The 15,023-nt window shown below is 45.7% G+C and overlaps 1 protein-coding gene across 3 annotated transcripts in view; it reads right to left on the bottom strand.

Moving 5' to 3' along the window:
• The window catches only part of Ano5 (anoctamin 5), a 62,515-nt gene extending 49,972 nt beyond the window's left edge, over nucleotides 1-12,543 (bottom strand). For 2 of the 3 annotated variants that reach the window (XM_045145237.1, XM_004650662.2), the window contains exons 1-2: nucleotides 12,276-12,543; nucleotides 5,408-5,451 (exon numbers count right to left, since the gene is read on the bottom strand). In XM_045145237.1, coding sequence (XP_045001172.1) covers nucleotides 5,408-5,451; nucleotides 12,276-12,312 — 81 coding nt within the window. In that variant the 5' untranslated portion in view covers nucleotides 12,313-12,543. Of the gene's footprint in view, nucleotides 1-948; nucleotides 1,123-5,407; nucleotides 5,452-12,275 lie in introns of those variants that run through there. The other variant, XM_045145238.1, reaches the window with a different exon arrangement.
• Nucleotides 12,544-15,023: the final 2,480 nt, after the last annotated feature.

A 15,023-nucleotide genomic window follows, 5' to 3' on the forward strand; every position in this document is an offset into this window, starting at 1 on the left:
TGGTAATATCCAAGGCATCACTCTATATATTTATGTATTTGATGTGATATATTCCACATATAAATAAGCTGATGTAAGGTGATGGCACTATTTTTTTTTCTGCATCTGGCTTATTTTGTTTAGTGAATAGCACCCAGGCCCTTCCATAGTGCTAGCAAAAGGCAGGATCCACTTCTTCTTTAAGGCTTAGTAACACTCTATGGCAAACACATGACATGCTAGATTTTCTTTACACATATCTGTCAAGAGATATTTAGGTAATTTCCATGACATGACTTGTGAATTATGCTGTAATGAATGTAGGAATGCTGATATCTTCACAAGGTGGTGATTCCATTTTTTTGGATGTTTTCTGAGATGGGGTCCTATGGTGATTCTGTTTTTAAAATGTATCAAGGGCTGGAGAGATGGCATAGCGGTTAAGCGCTTGCCTATGAGATATGAAGCCTAAGGACCCCGGTTCGAGGCTCGATTCCCCAGGACCCACGTTAGCCGGGCGCACACGTCTGGAGTTCATTTGCAGTGGCTGAAGCCCTGGCATGCCCATTGTCTCTCCCTCTCTCTCTCTCTCTCTCTCTCTCTCTCTCTCTCTCTCTCTCTCTCTGCCCCCCCCCTCTTTCTCTGTGGCTCTCAAATAAATAAATAAAAATGAACAAAAATAATTAAAAATATATATTGAAATCTCCATATCTTTTTCTTTTTTTTTGAGGCAGGGTCTCAGTGTAGCCCAGGCTGAATCAGAACTCAATCTGCAGCCCACCTACCTCCTGAGTACTGGGATTATAGGTGAGCCAACACACCTTACAGATATTTTCCCCAGGACGTGATTTTTCTGCATTTACATCAAGAGTGCACTCGAACTCCCTTTTCTACCCACGATCACCAACACTGATTCCCTCTTGTGTTTAAGTAATGCCACTCTGATGATAATTAGTCTTGGGCACGTACTTCTGTTTTCAGTCCTGTCTGTTTTTAAATTGCTGTGGTGGTTTGAACGTGAAACGCCCCCGGAGCTCGTTTGTTTGAACACTGTCCCCAGCAGATGGCGCTGTTTGAAAAGTTGGAGCCTTGCTGCAGGAGGGTCCCTGGAGCGGGCGGGAAGTGTCATCATTCAGCCCCAGTTCCGTTTCGCCTCTGCCTGCGGACGAGGTGCAAAGTGACAGACGCTCCTGCTACCCTGCCTTCCCGTCACAGGGAATATATTCTTTTTTAAGCTGTACGCCAAAATAAATCTTTCTTCCCTTATTACCTTGTCATGTCATTTGGTCATGTCAACAAGCCCAGCACCAGATAGAATTAGTTACTCTTGCGAAGTACTCCCAGCACGCAGCTGAACGCGGAGGCTGACAAGGGCGCTGCGGGCGCTCCCACAGGCCACGACGCGGACTTTCCTTCCATGCCGCAGGGAAGTCTAGCAAAAGAAGGACACTACACCTCCTCAAATGCTTTCTCTGCATTACCTGAAAGGAACTGTTGTCTTTATTTAGTGACTTTGGTATATAACATGGATTGTTTTTCATGTTGGATGTTTTACATGCCAGTGGTAAATCTTAACATGCCTTTTCCAGGTGTGTTGTTAATTTTACATTATATTTTGTTGAGGATTCTGTTTTAATTTTTTTTTTTAATTTCTGTGTGTGTGCATGTGTGTACACACGTGTGTTTACATGTGTTGGGGTGTACTAGGGCCTCTTGCTCTTGAAAGCAAATACCCATTTGTTCCTTACCATGGCTGGGGAATTTATCCAGGCCAGTAGGCTTCACAAGTAAGTGCCTTTAAGCACTGAGTCACCTCCTGCCCCTAGCTCAGGGTCCCTGCCTGGCCTTTCATTAGGGGCAGGGCCTGTGCTTTCTTTACATCATTGATTTTGTTTGGATTAGGCTCAAAATCATTCTCACTCCATCAAATGTGTTCATAAGTTTTCCCTCTCAATTTTTTGAAAGAGTTTAAGAAGTATAGATAATATTATTTTTTCAATATTGACAGATTTAAGTTCCAAGGCAACTAGCTCGAAGTTTTCTGTTATTTTTAATGATTTATTCAGACTCTTCATTGACTATTAACTGGTAAAGCTTTCTGTTTCTTCCTGATTCTATCTTGGTAGGTGACAAGACAACACAATAATAGTCTAAGATTTCCATACTCTTTCCAGAACAGAGAGATCAATTCAAACAGAAAATAGTATGAAAATAATAAAATTAACTCCACTTACACAAAATGTACCTAACAGTCACACCTTGATCTTCCCCTCCAACATTAGCAAGACACGTTCTTCCCTAGTGCATTCTTTTCTAGAGCATAGGGAACATGCCTAGGACAAGCAGACATTATGCCACAAACAGGTCCTCACATATTTATGAAGATCAAAATGATTTTGGGGATTGTTTCTAAACTCAACACTCTGCAATAACCAGTAAAATGAGGAATCTTGGGAATTTCACCGAAACCTGGAAATTAAGCAAGTTTCTGCATGACCAATTGAAAGGGAAATTTAAATGTATCTTGAGAAAAATGCCGGCTTCAACTAGCTAGAAAGATCAAGGGCACTCTTTCAATATTCCCCCTAGTCCAGGCCCCATTACTGCTTCCTAAGTGGCCCCCACAGTCCCCATGGTGGGGGATGGCATGTAAGTGGCTTCTCTTACCCTAGACCATGTGAAGCTATTTATTCTCCATCAGGCACCATTGATATTTCCAGGCAGAGAAAGGTGGGGTACCACTTTACCACTAGTTGGGGTGGGGGTCAGGCTCCCTACATAGACTCCACTGGCAATACAAGGAGAGTGGCAGGAAGGGAGTGACAAGGGTCTTGGAGCTTTGTTCTGCTCTCTCTCTGACACCCATCTTGCAGGATAGAGGGCAGAGATAAAGCCATGATTATTTCTCCCCTTATGTGACAAAAAGCTTTTGTATTCCCAAGTTGCTCTTCATATCAACCTGGCATTTCTTGAAATTTGCTTTGCCTCTGGCAGCAGTTTCAGGTTGCAAGCATCCCTAGCCCAGTTCACAACTGATATAGCAAAGAAACAACTCAGGAAACCAATGTCATTGTTGACTTTCAAGTCTGAGCCTGCCTGTCCATTGGACACAATCCTCCTATGCTTGTGTCATAAATAATGTCCACATTCTCTCCCTCTTCCTCTCTCTCTCTCCCTCTTTCTCTGTCAAGTAAATGGGTAAATAAATAAACAAATAAAAATATTTTTAAATGGGCTGGAGGGATGGCTTATCAGTTAAGGCGTTTGCTTGCAAAGCCAAAGGACCCAGGATTGATTCCCCAGGACCCATGTTAGCTAGATGTATAAGGGGGCTCACACATCTGGAGTTCATCTGCAGTGGCTGGAGGCCCTGGCATGCCCATTTTCCTTGCTCTCTCTCTCTTCTTGCTCTCTCCTTTCTCTGTCAAACACACACACACACACACACACACACACACACACACACATATATATATATATAATTTTTTAAAAAATAATGTGGACAAGTTCTAGCTATATTTACCAGAATAAGTGGGATTGACCTATAGTTACTTTTAAAATGAGTAACTCATGCTGGTACTGGGAGTTACAGGTCAGTGCCCACTAAGAGAAGGAAGAAAAATATAACTAATATAAAAGAGTTAGAGAGGAAAGGGGGGGGGGCGGAGGGGGAGGGAGGGAGAGAGGGAGAGAGAGAGAGGCTGTAGAAGATTAAGGTCAATCTTCATCATACCCTCTCCAGTGTCTTATGGCTCAGGTGTTCCCTGTAAGGGCCTGGTGAAGGTTCAATCATTTTGTCTGCATTTTAGGATGTAGAATTTTATGGTACCATTGCTGTTTGGGGCTAGATTTGTGTCAGTTTCCTAAAAGAAAGACAGATTTCTGTCAGAGTACTTGATGACCACCCAAAGGTTAGTGGTAAGACCCTACTGCTGAAGACACCATATGCGGTTGACAAGTAAAGTGGAATTACATGGCTGGAAGCTGGAAGAGAGTCAGTCCCCAGACAGTCAGCGTGTCTAGTGCCAAAAGGTGCTACATGGGCGACTGGGGGGAAATGACCAATATCTGTCCAAGCAACTCATGGTCTAACCTACTTAGCAGCAAATAACCTGTTGTGATGCCCACACAAGTGCAATAGTGGCACACAGCCATGGTGGGGAACCAACTGCTCTTGATTTGACTAACTGATCCCCTCAGTGGTATGGGACCCATAGATGGAGCTGGGAAACAAGTCAGAACCATATCCAAACATGAGCCCACTCTCCATTATCAAGCTACCACCAATTGTGGACTATAAGAGGGCCTACACCTATTAAATTCTCTATAAAAAAAAAGGGTTATCCCATTTGTCTGGTGCTAACTTACTCTCCATTGGAGAATCTGCTTCTCTTTTTCAGATAGATGTAGATCTTAAGGAGAGAGCCACCCCATCATACCTCAAAAGGGCCCCAGCTGAAACTAAGAATAATTGGCGAAACAAGCAAGGGTGCTGTTTTCTTGGTGAACCAGGTACCAGCACAAGGGTGAAGGACATCGACACAGAGAACAATCAACTTCTACCAAATCAGATAACCAGAGACATAGAGGCCCCCAACACCTTATCACTGAAGTAGACCAAAAATGAACCCAACATGGCTCAGTGAAATTTTGTGGAAGAGAGGGCAGAAAGAATGTCAGAGCCACTTACTGGGTCATGATATGCAGAAACATTTCTCCTACCCATAACTATGGGCTAACTCCAGAATGCATGACCCATATACCTCAACAAGGAGGGGTTAGGGGGAGGGGGTAGGACATGGATGAATCTAACATTGGTACCAACCTGACTGTTCACTGAGTACATAACTAATTAATAAAAAAATTAAATCCCCATGAGACCTGGTTATAGGATAATGAGGGATGGATAACTTAGAGAACTTAAGGATAACTAGATAACTAAAGATATATTACTTAGGGGACTTAGGGAGAACAAAGAATAGATAACTTAGGGATAGCCAATGGAAGGATTACTTTGTGAACCAAGTAGATAGAATGCAATATGGGTGAATCACTGGGGTGGAAAGACAGCTACATGTTGAGCTGCAGCAGCGCATCCCGACTCAGCACACATGAAACCTACCTCACCCCCTGGGAGAGCACTGCGTCCCGACTTAGCACACATGAAACATACCTCACCCCCTGGGAGAGCACCACGTCCCGACTCAGCACACATGAAACCTACCTCACCCCCTGGGAGAGCACTGCGTCCCGACTTAGCACACATGAAACATACCTCACCCCCTGGGAGAGCACCACGTCCTGACTCAGCACACATGAAACATACCTCACCCCCTGGGAGAGCACTGCATCCTGACTCAGCACACATGAAACCTACCTCACCCCCTGGGAGAGCACCGCGTCCCGACTCAGCACACATGAAACGTACCTCACCCCCTTGGAGAGCACTGCGAGCATCTAGGCTTCTTAACTCTAAATGACAGGAGAGAAAGAAAGACTCGTTACTCTGGCCAACAGGAGTACGTTCAACAAGTTTACACAAGGAGAAAATAGGACTTCAGCATACAAACTTCAAATAAAAAGTACTGGAAGAGAGCATGCAAACTCTTTGGGGAGCCAAACTGTTCAAATAGAAGAGGTCTTACTAGAATATGTCTTATTAAAATCATCCTGATTTTAATAAGATACAGGAGAGAATTCCATATCCTGATATGCAGGACACAGTTTCTCTCACCCAGGAATAAACAAATTTACTCTGATCAATGCACTTAACAAACCAGAACTACTCCCCCCAACCCCCAGGAAATCTGGGCAGCTCACTGATTTCTCCTTATTTCGTCCTGGAATTACCAGAGAAGTACCAGTTTCTAGTGGGCACAGTTATTTTCTGAGCACACACATGTCCTTATAATGGTTCCATGTCTAGTTATTTGGACATGTATTTGTACTTATATTGGATTTGGCCTGAGTATATTTCCAGTTTCACATACTGGGAACCTGGCCTCCTGAGTGGTAATGTTGAGAGGTGGAAGATCTTTGGAAAGATGGAGTCGAGTGGCAGGTAAGGAGGCCATAGTCACATCACTCATGGGAGACACACTTAGTTATTAGGACTGAGGAGACAGCTCAGTGGGAAAAGTGCTTGCCCCACAAGTCTGAGGATCAGGAGTTTGGTCAGGACCCATGTAAATGGATGTGCACACCTGTAATCCCAGCATTGGGGAGTCAGTGAAAAAGGGACCCCTAGAGCTCACTGGGCAGGCCTGGTTAGCCTAAGCAGTAAGCTCAGGGCCAGCCTCAACTCATGGCTCAGAAGAAGGTGGATGGTGTTCATGAAGCGCCACTTCCAAGAACTTCTTCCGGCTTGAACTCACATGTGTGGCACCCATATGAATCTGCATATGCATACAAAGGCACCATATACACTCTCACGCAAAATAGAGAGAGAAAGACAGAAATGGGAGCGAGGGACAGAGTTCTAGTTCCAGCAGGGCCTCAGTCCCTACGAGAGCAAATGGTTACGAGAAGGGCCAGACAAACCCCAAATCTTTCTGGCATCTGTCCAGCCACGTGATATCCTCTCTCCTATGTTCCTGCCATGATACCAACCACTATGTTGTAATGTGGCCAGAAGGCTCTACAGCTTATCAGATGGGAACAATTGATCTTTGGTCTGTTAGCCTCCAAAATTGAGCTCAATAAACTTCTATTCCTCATACACTAAGAGCCTCAGTAATCATGCCAGCAAAACTCCAAATGAATTAATGTACCTTATGACCAACCAAAACACAGGTTTGCCTCAAGTTATCATGTCTGAATACTGACTTGGGAAGGCTTTATTTTCATGATAAAAACACTGCAACTGTAACAAGAATGATACAAAAAAACAAAATCCAGATCTAAGCTCTGAGAAAACAAAGAAGCACAAGCCTTCTATGAGATGCAGACAGCACTTCATCTATTTTTACAGAGAAAGTCTGAAAACTGAAGCATTAAACCCCTCTTCACCTTACTTTTGTGCCATTAAACATAACAAAAATCAGGGCAAAAAAATTCAAACTCTAACTTGAACCTGACACATTTACTTCAGGATTCTGCAACTGGACAACCCAAGTCTGTTAGCCACCACCGCTCTGCTGCTCTCATTCTCCCACTGTAACCTTAAACTCATACTTTCTCTGAAGTTCCCTCCCTCCCTCTCTCCCTCTCCCTCCCTCTCTTTCTCTCTCCCCTCTGGTTCAGCTTGTTTGTATTTCCCATTTTTCCAGCTAGGACATTCTCCTTTCAGCCTTGGCCAAAGACCTCCTCAGAACCACACTGTTGGTAGATTGTATTATTTTCTGAGAAGCAGAAAGACCCAAGGGGATAGATCTTTTGCCTCACACACTAAGCTCTCATGCACAGTCAGATGACCACACATCAGATACAAGTTCACACTCACAAGTATAATGATTAACTACATAACCATCACCTATTGTCAGAACAGAGACCTATTTGAGAGGGCAGGGCTTGAAGCCAGCTCCACATTGTCATTTGAGAGCTCCTCCAACTTTGTTCATGAAGATTGGACATGGCTACATTCTTTCTATAGGCTATAAACTTAGATATAAGGGTTGACATTAATCACCATGACAAATTATCAAATACATATAGAGAAGTGAAACCAGAATAGATAGAACTTTGAGTATTCACAGAAAGTACATGACCAAGAATGTAATTTCTGGCAAACCCAGAGCCCCAAAATAGCCCTTGCATTTACTAAGCAATCTTCTCGGTTTACACTCCTACCAGCAGCTACCGTCCCAGCCATGGCTGACATAAACAACACTTCTCTCAAGAGTACACCAGCTAAGACAGTGCTCCCAGATCACACCATGTCCTGGTGTGTTGTAGGCCAGACCATCTAAGTTCTCATAAGCACATTCTATGATGTTCTCACATCTGCAAAATCACCTGACAGCATATCCCTTAGAACATATCCCTATTGTAAAAAAAACACACAAGTGCTCATGATATCAGATGGTCCCATGACTAAAGGTGTGAGTAGACACAGTGCTTAACATAGCTGTAAGAGTGCACACAACTTTACATCCAACTTCTAATGCTGAACTCCTAAAATGACTTGTCTGGTACTAACTGACCATAAGTCAACTACAGAATGAATGTTGCAAATCAGAAGCTCCCCTACAATGCCAACCAACCAATAATTTGATTACAAGACATTCCTTTACAATTCCAACTAGCTAATAGTTCAATTCCAGAACCTTCCTTACAATGCCAACCAGCCAGTAGTTCAGTTCCATCAACACAACACAATGCTGGGAGTGTTTGTAGATAGCGTCTATCATGCTTTGCTGTTATAACTTCATTTTAAGTATTCCTATGTAGTAGGCAAATGGTCAACTGGAGATTGTGATTCCTTTTGAGCTCAATCCTTGAATAAAATACACGGAGAAACTGTAACAAACTTATAAGTATCTTATTAAATATTATCTATGAACTACCTCTGAAAAGGACTCACATTTAATCTGCGGAGGTGAGCAAGAAGATGAAAAGTGTGAGTAAATTTACTTTAAGAATTATTTTACATTTTACAATGGAAATAACTCCCAAGGTTTGATGTGACAGAACCTGGATATTTTTAGCTTCCTTTGGCCAGCCTTTCTGTTTTTGTAACCATGTCAGCAAACCTCAGGAAAAAGATATTTAAAGGAAGCTCGTGAAAACCCACCAGATTGTTACTAAAAAGTGTGTACTTATTACAATGCACTCATAAAACCTCAGTGGTGAGAGAAATTTAAACAATGGCACAAAACCAATCTGGGAGACTAATTCACAGTCTGATTTTATATCTAGTAAAATAAGAATGTTCTGAGTTGTCTCGTCCACTCTGCTCTGCTCCGGGCATGGAGCCGACTCCAGATTCAGTCACCATATCTGTGGCATTCCTCATCAGCATTTTCTCCAACATTCATTCAGACCAGAAGAGTGACTTTAACCACTCGAGGAAATAAATTACCAAGATATTTGCCAAGGAATGGGATACATTTGGAAAAATGTGTTGAAATTTCCAGGGACAGACTTTGGCTGCATGTGACGTCATGTTGAAGAGATGCTAACATAACACACAGATTCTAGAACATAAAATCATTTTGTAGCTCCAGTACATTGAACTTCAAACCACTCAGTGAATAGTTCATTTGCATATTGCTAAGTTGAAATACCTTTCTTCATTATTTAGAGTTACATCATATACATGTACTCCAAATAAATTTTCCTACAGAGAATAAGTTTGTGGATTTTTACATATGTGTGCATGTGTGTGTATGGGAGTACATGCTCATGTGTGTATGTACATGTATGTGGAAGCCAGAGAACAGCTTCGGTTGTTATTCTCAGGGATGCTATCCATGTCTGCCTCACTAGCACAGGGACCACCAGTGCACACTCCCATACTTGTTATGGGCACTGGGCACCAAACCCCGCTTGTCCTAATCACAAGGTGAGCAGCTTATCCATTGAGATACCTCCCCAGCCCACATTTTTCAGTTTTATTTCTCAGAGTCCAACTATAAGGAATTACTAAATGTTTAAAATGAAATCACATATCCAATTATATACACATATATATCTCCATATAAGTCTTGAAAGGGGCTTTCAGGTGAAGAGCTCTGGAAGTGAGCTGACTTTTCTTCACCAATGCAGAGCAATCATCTTCCCTAACAAAGATATCTATTATATTATTATCAGAACCATTAGATCTTTTTTATCAAAAGCTTTATTTCCTTCTTGGGCTGGAGAGATGGCTTAGCGGTTAAGCGCTTGCCTGTGAAGCCTAAGGACCCCGGTTCGAGGCTCGGTTCCCCAGGTCCCACGTTAGCCAGATGCACAAGACGGCGCACGCGTCTGGAGTTCGTTTGCAGTAGCCGGAAGCCCTGGTGCGCCCATTCTCTCTCTCTCTCCCTCTATCTGTCTTTCTCTCTGTGTCTGTCGCTCTCAAATAAATAAATAAAAAAAATTTTAAAAAAAAGCTTTATTTCCTTCTATCCTCAAATCATTTCTGAATTCTATAAAAGAAGGAAGTAAGCAACAATTGACACCATGCAAGTAACTCAAAAAGAAAAGCAGAGTGGAAGGAAACATTTCGAATTAGGTGCCCACCATGGGTATTTTTATATAGAATATATAAAACTTAAAAATCAACAATAAAAAGGAAAATAGCTGAAGCTTATAAAGATATGGATAGAAATTTCTCATATATATGTGTGTGTTTGTGTGTCTGTGTCTTTCAAAATAAGCTTCAACAGATGTTCCTAAGTGTACACACCCGGGAAGAATGAGGGCCTGTGTCCATGCACAAACTCATGCGTGAAGATTCATCTGTGTTCACACACAGACTTGCACGTGAAGACTCATGCAGCGTTATTCACAATAGCAAAGAGATATATGTTACCTAAAGATGGGGTGGCATGTTTCTACAGTGGATGGCTGCTTGTCAACCAAATGGACTGGTGGACTAGTCCATGAACAAACTTAAAACATATCAAGAAAGCCGGGCATGGTGGTGCATGCCTTTAATCCCAGCACTTGGGAGGCAGAGGTCGGAGGACTGCTGTGAGTTCGAGGCCACCCTGAGACTTCATAGTGAATTGCAGGTCAGCCTGGGCTAGAGAGAGACCCTACCTCAAAAAAACAAAACAGGGCTGGAGAGATAGCTTAGCGGTTAAGTGCTTGCCTGTGAAGCCTAAGGACCCCGGTTCGAGGCTCGGTTCCCCAGGTCCCACATTAGCCAGATGCATAAGGGGGCACACACGTCTGGAGTTCGTTTGCAGAGGCTGGAAGCCCTGGCGCGCCCATTCTCTCTCCCTCTATCTGTCTTTCTCTCTGTGTCTGTCGCTCTCAAATAAATAAATAAATAAATAAACCATGTGTGTGTGTGTGTGTGTGTGTGTGTGTGTGTGTGTATGTATGTGATATATATATATATATATATATACACATATATATATATATATATATATATATATATATGTATATATATATCAAGAGATGCTGGAAGGATTGCTCAAAGGTTGAGGTGTTTGCCTCCAAAGTCTAAAGACATGGGTTTGATTCTTCAGTACTCACATAAAGCCAAATGCACAAAGTGGTGCTTGAATTTGGAATTTGTTTGCAGTGGCTAGACACCCTGGCACATCCATTTTTACCCCCTCCCCCCACACTCCCATATCCCACTGCTTGCAAACACATAGATAAAATATTTTAAAATCATGTCATGTTAAAGAAGCGAGTTACAACAGATCACAATGTCGTGGCCAGCTTTTATGAAGTGTCTGTCTTCCATAAGGACATGTAGAGAAAGGCAGCTAGGGTTGGGAGGGAGGAAGACAGGAGATGGCAGCTAAGGTCATGGTGGCAAAACTGTAAATACATGGAAACCACTGAACGTTACACTTTAAAAGTTGGGTCAGTGGGTGAGTTGTATCTCAACAAAGCTGGGAAGAGGAATACCGACATGTAAGGCCGTACTGAGCAAATTATCACTTTGAAAACGCGAGCCAGGCAGGTCTGTAGTTCTAACAGTAGGGAAGTTGAGGAGAGAATTGCCACGAACTCAAGACCTGCCTAGGCTAGATAATGCATTCTAGGCCAGACTAACTATGGAGAAACCTTGCCTTCCTAAAAATATTGAAAAACAAACAATAAGCCTGTTTTCATGTTTAGATCTAATGCTAACAGGTCATATAAACCGTATCAATGAGGAAAGAGGGGTCTTGGTGATCCCAGGGGGGTTAAATACATGCATATGTGTGAACCATGAGTTTACTAAATAAATCTGCAGGAAATAGAGCTTTGTGCAAAGATCTCAGCAATGGAAGAACGCAGGCTTCAGTTAAAGCTGTCTTATTTTAAAGCCAGCTGTCCTTAGAGTATAAGCTGATAGACCTTAGGGTGTGCTGCGCCCTCAGTGACCATCTTAAAACGTGACTGGCGGTCAGTAGGGGTGGCCGGCTCCCTCGCGCCATCTGCGCTGGGGGGCGACGCTCCCTGGGAAACCCTCCCGCAAGCGCTGGATGCGGAGCCTGGGCGGCCACGTCTCCGCAGCCCGCGGCGTCCAGAACATGCGGCCCTGAGACCTTAGGCTCCCAGGAGCTCGCGGCAGACACGCCGGCACCCCGGGCAGGGGCCGTGCGGAGCGGGACGGAGGGCCTCGGAGGCGGCCAACGGCCCCCGATCCCTGCGCTGGAGCAGGTGCGCGCGGGGCGCCGGGCCCGGGCCCGGGGGCTCCTTCCTACCTTCCTCCACCATTTCCAGCAGGTCCGGGTCGCCCATCTTCGCCAGCTCGTTGAAGACACTGAGGCGCGAGCCGCCGGGAACGGACGAGAGCTGCGACAGGCGGTGGGACACCTTGTGGCCGAGGCTGAAGCGGGTGGTGGGCTTCCGAAAGGAAACCTCCCGAGGGGTGAAGCTGAAGCCCTTGGCGCGGGAGGCCCAGGGCTCCCGCGGGGTCCTCCCCACGCCCAGGGACGCGCCCTGCTGGTCCTGGGCCGGCGCCCGGGGCCCGAGCGCGCCCAGCGGCCTGGTGCTGCGCTCCAGGCGGGCCGTGTGCGGGGCGCGCTTCTTCACCGAGCGCTCGCGGTAGCGCTTCTGGCCGCCCTCCCAGTACTCCTCGCAGTGCCGCCCGCCGGGCCCGTCCCGCTGGCCGGCGCCCCCGCCCCCGCCCTCGGCCTCCGGGCGGTCCTCCCCGGGCCCCGCCGGCGCCCCGCCCTTGGGGAGCTGGCCAACGGGCTCAGAGTCCACCACCTGGGCCCAGCTCCGGCCACCTGAGCTCCCCGTGGGCTCTTCATCCCTGCGCACCTCCTGAGGGTCCCCCTGCCCCTCCACCCCACCAGCCTGCCCGGGGGACCCCACCCCATCCCCAGGAACCCCCAATCCTTCTACCCCGGCCACTTCCCTGGGGACACTAATCCCACCCACCTCCCCTGGGACCTCAACCCTGGCCCTTTGTTCGGGGGTCCCTGGCATCTCTACCCCACCTGGCTCCCTGGGGACCCTGGCCCTCTCCTCTTCGCCCCCCTCCCTGGGGTCCCCTGGCTCCTCGCCCTCTAGGTCTCCCCCAGGACCCTGCAGCTCCATTCTCTACAGGCTTCTTGCTTCCAGTTCCTTCCTCCCTGTCTACCCAAGTCCCGACAGCCGCTCCGAACCCTGGTCCTAGAAAGATCCCCGCGGAGGGGCCAGATGTTGCGTCAGTCTGGGGTCTGGTGTTCCTGTATTCGCCTCGCCCACCACCCACTGCGAGGCCATCAGTCCGAAACCCTTCGAAGCTGGGGAGTTACTTTCTGTCGGTAGAGAAAAAAGTCCACTTCCCTTAAGGCACCCCTCTCCCCTTAAGGCCTGGCTGCACGTGACCCTGGTCTCCTCCAGGGTTCCCGGAGACTGGCTTCTGCAGCGGAGGCTGCGCGGGTACTGGCGCTTCCCTTGCTTCCTTGACACTGTCGATGTCCTTTTTTCTCTTTTTTTTACGGTCGAGAGAAGGTCATATGTTGAGGGCAGAGTTCGAGATCTGCCTTCAGTTTCGCGCCCTAAAATGAGGAAGGCGCGGTGTAGGGACGTTGGGTGGGAAGCGCATGTGGCTGCTGTTGGTTACCCCACGTGGCCGTCGAGCCTTGCTCCGCCTCCCGGGTTTGCCAGGTGCTTCCGATCTTTAAACTGAGCCCATGACGGCTCTGGGTTTGACCTGTCTGTATGCGAGGCCACCGACGGGCAGCCGCACAGAAACTAGAGATGGGAACATTAACGACGAGGGAGGTAGACCTCTGAGCTGAGCGCCTTCCATACTAGCTCTTCGCCTCCTTCACCGTCACCTATGGGGAGACGTGAGGACATGGAAGAGACGACCAGAGAGAAGCTGGCCTTTCTTCATTGCTCTGCTGTGCTGTTTCCCCTACTGTCCAGCTGAAAACAAGCCTGAGGAGAAATGTGGCAAAGGCCATGTCTGACAGCAGAATGACCGTCACTTTCTCTAGGTGGCCCTCCTTCATCTAGCAGAGTGCATCAGTTATGGCCAAGTGGCTTAAGACTCCAACCAACTGACTGGATTCGGAATTGTGTTTTGGAGGTGGAGCTGCATAAGGCACAGGAGTGTCACTAGAAGAGCTAATTATGGAACAAAGGCCTGGTTGTTTCCTGTTGAAAAACATTGTTTCTAATAAAATATTTTTAAATATTTTATTTTCAAGGGGAGAGAGAGAGAATGAATGAATGAATGGCCAGGGCCTTTAGCCACAGCAAACAAACAACTCCAGATGCGTGCACCCCTTTGTGAATCTGCCTTTACAAGGGTATTGGGGAATTGAATATGGGTCATTAGGTTTTACAGGCAAGCACCTTAACCTCTGGGCCATCTCTTGCTCTTTAATAAAATTGTGATAACATCAAGGTTTGCTAATGTACTTCCCCCAGTATATTAGGCATTCTACATGCAAGTGTAGAGGGTCGAATGAACAGATGGGTGCAATCTGTGTTTTACATAGATTAAAATAAAAGCAAAAACCAGTAATTACGATATAATTCAGGTGTAGTTCCACAACGCTTGATTTTGTATCTATTTGAAATGATGTGTATGGGACCCCATTATAAACTGGTGACAGTGCCCCAAATTTACTGGACTGTTTTGATGTCTAAATTTGCTTATGTTTTGTCAACACTCTTCAACTTTATTAACAAAACACTGATAACCAGTTGTACTCTTTTGATGGAAGCTTCTGCCTTCTCAATAACCATTGCAGAGAGAAACATTGTCTGTATTCAGCTCCCTGACATTTTGTTGTTGTTGTTGTTGTTGATAACTGTGTTAGTCAACTTCTCCTTGCTGGGACAAAATACATGACAAAACTCAGCTCAGAAGAGGAAGGCTTCACTGCAGCTTATAGTTCTGTTTCAGTTCATCATGGGGTGAAAGCAGCTCAGAAGAGGAAGGCTTCACTGCAGCTTATAGTTCTGTTTCAGTTCATCATGGGGTGAAAGCAGCTCAGAAGAGGAAG

Source organism: Jaculus jaculus, chromosome 3 (genome assembly GCF_020740685.1).
Source record: "Jaculus jaculus isolate mJacJac1 chromosome 3, mJacJac1.mat.Y.cur, whole genome shotgun sequence".
NCBI classification, from domain to species: domain Eukaryota; kingdom Metazoa; phylum Chordata; class Mammalia; order Rodentia; family Dipodidae; genus Jaculus; species Jaculus jaculus.